The sequence below is a fragment of the Salvia hispanica genome, unplaced genomic scaffold, assembly GCF_023119035.1.
Source record: "Salvia hispanica cultivar TCC Black 2014 unplaced genomic scaffold, UniMelb_Shisp_WGS_1.0 HiC_scaffold_231, whole genome shotgun sequence".
Lineage (NCBI taxonomy): Eukaryota > Viridiplantae > Streptophyta > Magnoliopsida > Lamiales > Lamiaceae > Salvia > Salvia hispanica.
Genome location: NW_025951950.1, coordinates 1 through 7,269, shown reverse-complemented (window position 1 = coordinate 7,269; position 7,269 = coordinate 1). Strand labels below are relative to the sequence as shown.

The window sequence follows — 7,269 nt, the reverse complement described above, 5'->3', positions numbered from 1 at the left end:
CGCGTTCCTGCAGAACAGTGGCGTTAAACTTGAGGACGTTAAGGTAAAATTTCTACACAGCTAAGTCCTATGAATCTCCTATAAATAAAATAGCCTCTGAGGTATCCCACCTCTTCCATTTTAGGCAGGTGATTAAGTTTCTCTACAGAGAATCAGCACAGCAACGACGCCGAATACTTAGTCGATGAGTAAGGTGAACTCTGAAACAGATATCCAGACACAAGGATGGGAGTACCTGAGAGTGAAACACTGCAAAACTGCCATGACCAGGCTATAAAAGCTTCGTCTGCATTGCTGATTAGGATCACCTTATCAAAATAACTGTTGAAGGGTGAAGAGCACAAATTGATACCATAAAAACACCATCACCATTGTCTCCAATCCACTATTTCAATTTCTTAAATAAAAGATAAACATCTCTCTTGTGATACAAGAAGGAAAAGCACATTACACGGTGAAGCAGAAGCAGCGTGCAAGAAGTTATTAGGGATTACATATGTCGAATACAACAGACCATATCTTTGCTTCCATATAGTACTTAAGAATCTAGTAAGGCAGAGTTACAATTTTATGCTGCAGCAACAGTCTCCGAAGGCTTTATCTCTGGCTCAGCAACTGGTGCCTCAGCTGCTGGCGCCTCGGCCTCTGCTGCCTTGGCAGCTGGCGCCTCCGCTGGTGGAGCTTCCCAGAAGGCAGTCGCCTTGCCAGTCTTCGAAACAGTCTGGAGAACTACATCAGGCTGGACATTGCCTTTCACGGTCACCTTCTGCTGCTCGAGATCAATGTCGTATGACTCAACACCTGCAGAGTTCAAATAACACTTCATCTCTCAATAGCATACTTGCAAGAGAACATAAGCTGCTTAATGAAACATAACATTCAATGCACAAAAACTGCATACTAACTAAAAAATCATGGATGCAGAAAAAAAATACCCAAATCAGAAAGAGAAGAGTTGATGATATTGATTCTTGAAACAAGCACAAATAAGTATTGGACTAAAAAACATATACATAAACATGATGATCTTATTAGAGCTATGGATGTATAGAGAAGTTGACAAACCATCCAACTTTCCAAGAACCCTCTTAACAGCTCCCACACAGCCTTGGCATGACATGCCAACCTTCAGCTCCACAGTCTGCAATAGGATCAAAACATAGAAATACTCAGCAATAAATTTCAAGAAACTTAAATGTGAACTTAGTGTTTCACCAATCTAGCTCATAATTTGATAACCTAATTTCAGCAAGAATCAACAAAATGATCAGAACAAGATTCAAAATCAAGAACAAAACAACATGATTTTTCCACAAATAGCAGATCCAATGCATGTTTGGCCCCAAATTGATGCTTTTCAGCATTCTTCTAGCATAGGATGCAAAACCCCAGATACAGTAATTTCCCAAGATCAAATCTTTTCCAATTTTTTTTTATTAAAGTCAATCAATTTAATAATCCACCAATCAAGCAAGACAGACGAAATTAGATTAAAATCTTATAAAAAGAAGTGCACAAACATAGGATACCAAGTTAAGTCAACTAAATTCTAGGGGAAAATTGAAGTATAATAAGGCAAAAAAACTCACCTGCGACATGATGATTGAGGTTTTGCAGCTGATCAATGAAGAAAGAGGGATGGCAAAAAGTCAGAGAAGGTTATGATAATGGGATGAGATGAGACTTTGGCGCTGAGTCTCTTGATATTTATAGAGCAGAAATTTATTGAAACAATACATAAATATTTTAAATAATCTGATTTGACAGGTGATTTTGATTCTGAATTTGTTTTTCTGATATTTTAATTTTATTATTTTAAAATTCCATTTTAATAAGTTTAGATAAGAATTTTAAAGTGTCAACATTATAGCATCATTTTTCTATTTTTTACCATTGTCTCTAATGGTTAAAATCAAAATTAAATATAAGGCGAAAATAAAACCAGCCATTTAAGGCATAGTATCAATGTTGTTTTAATTAACACTTAAAAACAGAACAATATTTAATTTTATTGTATTAATTTTGATATTAACTACTCCTATTATGGAATCATTACTAACAAATTTTAAAGCTATAATTTTTATTTTAGTTTCACAATTAAATAAGTATTGTCTCTTGTTATAACTAGCTAAAAAGCACATAAATTCATTTTCTCATAATGTCAATTTGCCAATATAACTATATTTTTTTTTTCGTTCTTTCTTTAGAAAGTTCTAGAAATTTTATTTTATTATAGAAAAGTAACTAGATCCCCCGCCGCCGCACACACCAATAAATAAATTGCACTTCTAAATTCAGTATTTCACATTTTATCCAAAAATCACATAAAATATCTCTAAATTTATTGGGTCCTTTCCAAAAACAATATCATATTCACAGGCTACTCATACCCCAAATATAGTCAATTTTGAATCATTTTGATTCAAATTGGTCCGTTCAACCACACATTCAATTCAATGGCTTTTCTTTTTTCCAAAGGTTTTCAAATCCTTCATCTCTCAATATCATGGAATGTCGTTGTGGAAAATCGATGCGTATCAAATACTTCAGGTTCCATAATATTAAAATAATTATTATTTTTAAATATATTTTCAAGCGCCCACTAATCATGTTCCGACACGAATACTACTATACTAGAATAAGTATTCGTATCTCACGTCTCTTGAGCAAGTGCATTGATGAATGTAATAAGATGCGGATAAAATACTTTACAGTTTAAAAGAAACCACATCATTATTAATTATAAGAAGGTGGTAAATGAATAAAACTAATTAACGTACCTAAAGTTGTTGAAAATGGGAAATTTGTTGATTGGTGACCAAATTTCTTGGCATATCGTAGAAGGAAGGCATATTTTTTTCGATCAAGGTGGACCTAAAAATACCACATTCTATTCTTTAGGGTTAGTATTATTAGTAGTACTACCAAATACTATACTCTTTATTCTATGGTACTACAATTGCAAAGATGTACTACTTCAAAGCTCATGAAGTACAAGCACGTGAAATAAGTGAGTGCATTTTATTAACTTGGAAGATTAAAAAAAATGGTAGCAATCGATACATGATTCTTATTGTACTAAATCATTTTTATATGATCAATTGTTGGGTTTTTTAATCATTTTATAAAATGTATACTAGTCTTGTACTTATGGAAGTTTGTGTTGAGAAGAAGTAATTGCAATTGATGGGTAGCTAGTGAATTGGAAATATTAATAATATCAAACCAAGAATTTATATTTATAATTGATGCGGACATCTCAAAATAATGTTAGCTAGTGTCTTTTTAACTTAAATTACAAAAGAAAAACAATCCATGCATGATTCTATAAAATGATCAATTTTTTATTTTTTAATCATTATACTTGCTTCGTCCCGTAATAATATGCATTTTTAGTTGGATATTGATTTTAAAGCACAATTGGTAAAATAAGAGAAAATGACATTTTCTAAAAAATTAGGGTTTGATATCGAATATTCAAATTTCTCAAATTATACAGTAGTTTTGTTCTCCCTATTTTCCCCCTTTCTTAATTTGGATAAATTCATCCTTAACTTGATGGTTGACAATTCAATTCAATCGTTCTAGACAAAAGGTCAATATTCTTACTCGATTATTCTAGGTAATCCATAATTTTCAAGATTAGTTATGGTAGTACAAATTGTACTAGTTAATAATAAACGAATTGTGATAACTCAATAATACTACTATAAAATGGCCAAAAGTCGCAGTTTGTTTGATATGCTGTTGAGTCTTATGATATGTTAATTTATTTCATTTGTTACCTTTACGTTTTTGGTAGAATTTTGTTAGTTTTTTTTAGGGGAAGGGCCTTTCAATATACTATCTCAATTTGAACCTTTGAATGTTGGATCTCAACTTCATTGGCTTTTTATTTAAAGTTTAGCAGTATAAATTAAAACAAATTCCATTATCCATTGGGCTTTGGCCTTTGGGTGACCTCGTTTAGTTGATTTCATGAATTGCTCTCTTACCCGAATGTTAAAAAAAAAAAAAAACAAGTTTCCTATTGTATTTAGATCCAACTCAACTAGCAACCTTTTATTTTGATAAATAAATAAAAAAATACACAACATAAATATTATTTTATTAAGAGAAGCGGAAGTGTAATTAGTCAGCCAAGTAAATTTACAGTTTCGAGTTTAAATTGGTAACCGAAAGATTCAATTCCAATCTAAAATCAATCATTTTAGGCAATTTTGCATGGTTTTTAACAATTTTCTCCAAGTTACCATGATTATGAGCCAAAGATTATTAACTATTCCAAAAATTCCGAAACTGAATCATGATTCCATGATCGGAATTATCAGTCCAACTGAACGGACAATTTCAATTTAATAATGCATCCATAAATGCACTCATAAAAAGAAAGTTCAATAAAATAATAAAGACGAAGGGAATATTTTAGACCACATAGGTCGTCTGAGCACAATAGAAAATATAAACTAACCAAGATTAGTTTGCATAGATTCCCTGAGAGTAGAAAAAACAGCACCCCAACCCGAATCGGACGGATGGATCGAATCCCAAAAAATCGAACGGCTAAGATCCCCGCACACCACATACTTCTTTTTCCCGTTCTTGTCAACTCCTCCACACTCACCACTGCAACATGGCTTCAATCTATTTGGCCCATCTCCTAATTAAATTCCACAAAAACCCAAAACGTTAGGTGAAATTCAAACCCGTGATCTATTAGTCAGAAACGTTTTGGGGAATTCGAGATTTCGTACCCAAGGCAGAAAGGAAGCTAGTGTAGAGGTCCAAATATGTGAAGATAGGAGAAGCAGCCTCAGAGTTCAATTGAAATATATTTTGCTCCAACAATTGGTTGTGTGACATTGAGAAATTATTGAGTGCTGCATTGCAATTTTGGTATGAATTTGAGGCTGTGCTTTGAGGCAAACAACCTAAGGGTCCAATTCCTGTCACAAATATTTTCTTGATTCCAAAGCTATTTAGCCTCTTCACATTTGACATCAGTTGGTTGATCACTGATCTTGAGAATCCTTCTAGTCCCTGACTCACAAGGTTCGTCGTGATAAAAGAAATAGGGTTAATGATCGAATATATCCCGACTTTTAATAATTTTATATTTATTTTAAATTACATTGAAATTTATAAATTTTTATCTTTAGTAATTATATTAATTTTAGCCTATAATTTTCAACCTACGTAATTATCTTGAATACATTAGCTAGTTCATTATTTTCCGCTCGCCACCTTAAAAGGGACAAAAAAGTTTTCATATAATTACTTTTTAAAAAAATTAATCTTCACGTATATAATTTACTTTGGAAGAAAACTAATTGGCCAACTCCGACAAAACATTTCACCATTATATTGTTGGAGTGAAATTCCGATAATAGAATTTGATACTAAGTTGACAAGATTGAAAAAATATCAAATTAAAAAAAAAATGGATAAAATTAAGTGAGAGATAAATTTCAAATGTTGTGATAAAAATGATAAAATCACTAAAAGTTAGTAGAGTAAATTGATTTATTTTGTTGTCCGTGATTTTTTTTATAGTAATGATTGGGATATTATTATTTATAAATAGACACACGATATATAAATAAAAATATGATTAGAAAAATGGGAAATGTAATTTGTTGAACAACTTTAATACCTGGAAGGCGCCGTTTCTAGCTAGATAAGCACCATAGTCGTTGCCGGCAAGGGACACGAGGGCGATTGAGGAACTCAAGTCGTGTGTGGCAAACACGTTTTTCTCTATAAGTTGTTGGAGAAAATCAATTTGTGTGGTCATGTTTGGTAGATCATACAATGTCTGGAACACCCCAGACCCTCCATGAGCAAAATTGATCCCATTTTCTACCACTGATTTTGCGCCGGAATTCTTGATCCGACGGTACACCAAAGGCGCCCTTACACCAAAAAACGAGGCTGCAAGGTGTAACAATTGAGCCGAATCAAATATGCATCGCAATATCGCAAGAGGGCCTAATTTTCCATTTGGGTATGCTAAAAATGCAATGAACTCAGTAAACCAATATTTTAAAAAACGTATGTTGTTAACCATGAACGAAATATTATTGTATATACAAAAAATATTATCATAGTAAAATATAGCACATAAAAAAGAATTATCATATGTTGTTGATCCATGGAAAACACTAGTTATAATGAACTTGTGTTTTGGTCTTGGTTGCCTTAAATCACTCTTCTTCTTATGTATATATAATTTATAAATCAAACTTCGTAGTATTTAATTTCATTACTATAATTGAACCAACATAAGAAAACACTAGTAACGATAGGTGAGAAATTACTGATTGACAATACGAATAGGACTTCAATAAAAAATCCTATGTCGCATATATAGTAGAAATTTTCATAATTCTTATTAGAAAAAAATGTGATATATACTTTTTGAGATCACACCAATATCTTATTATACGATACATATTACCATTCCGGTCCGTCCCTGAAAATTTGATACACTTCACTTTTACCATTTTTGGTAGTGGACCCCATATTCCACTAACTCATTCATACTCACATTTTATTATAAAACTAATACTTTAAAAGTAGGACCCACATCCCACCAACTTTTTCAACTCACTTTTCATTACATTTCTTAAAACCCGTGTCGGGTCAAAGTGTAGCAAATTTTGGGGGACGGAGGTAGTAACTCATTAATTAATTAGTAAAACCGAAATACTATAGGATAGTTCTCTTCCAACCAATAAATCGAGAGGTCGAGTCAATTAATATAAATAGTTAATATATGTGTGAACATACCAATGTAATCTGTGAGAACCCGACCATCGGAGAATCTTCCAGAAGGTTCTCCGGGGTAAGTGAGGCCGTAAGGAGTCTTCCACGATACTGAGACCGACGGCAGGTTTCCCGTGTCTGCATACGAATCTCCGAACGCGAACAGCAGCTTCACATTTCTTCCACCAACATCATCCTTTCCTGCTTCAAATATCAATGTCAGAAATCAAATTGTTCTGTACTAAAAATGTTGAAGAAAAGTGTGAAACCTTTGGAGGGAACAGCAGAAGAGAGGAGCCAGATGAATAGTGTCAAGACCACTTTCTTTCCCATTTTTGGTCGACAAATTGAAATGTAATGAAAAATAGTATATTGATTTGATTCAAGATTTATATAAACTGATTAGTTGTGGCAGGTGAGAAATAACTGAAACTTATAAATTTAACACCGAATGCAATAAATGTTGTTACTATAATTTCACAGACAATAAATATTAGATAAATA

The 7,269-nt window shown here is 32.7% G+C and overlaps 2 protein-coding genes across 2 annotated transcripts; both read right to left on the bottom strand.

Moving 5' to 3' along the window:
• Nucleotides 1-371: 371 nt before the first annotated feature.
• Nucleotides 372-1,722, bottom strand: LOC125198743 (copper transport protein ATX1-like). Its single transcript, XM_048097032.1, has 3 exons — nucleotides 1,590-1,722; nucleotides 1,066-1,141; nucleotides 372-801 (listed from the first exon to the last, which is right to left on the bottom strand). The coding sequence occupies exons 1-3, from the start codon at nucleotides 1,596-1,598 to the stop codon at nucleotides 569-571; spliced, it is 318 nt and encodes a 105-aa protein (XP_047952989.1). The 5' UTR covers nucleotides 1,599-1,722; the 3' UTR covers nucleotides 372-568.
• Nucleotides 1,723-4,374: 2,652 nt separating this feature from the next.
• LOC125198744 (GDSL esterase/lipase At5g03610-like) lies at nucleotides 4,375-7,137 on the bottom strand. Its single transcript, XM_048097035.1, has 5 exons — nucleotides 7,035-7,137; nucleotides 6,790-6,966; nucleotides 5,654-5,931; nucleotides 4,755-5,040; nucleotides 4,375-4,660 (listed from the first exon to the last, which is right to left on the bottom strand). The coding sequence occupies exons 1-5, from the start codon at nucleotides 7,096-7,098 to the stop codon at nucleotides 4,467-4,469; spliced, it is 999 nt and encodes a 332-aa protein (XP_047952992.1). The 5' UTR covers nucleotides 7,099-7,137; the 3' UTR covers nucleotides 4,375-4,466.
• Between the last annotated feature and the right edge of the window lie 132 nt (nucleotides 7,138-7,269).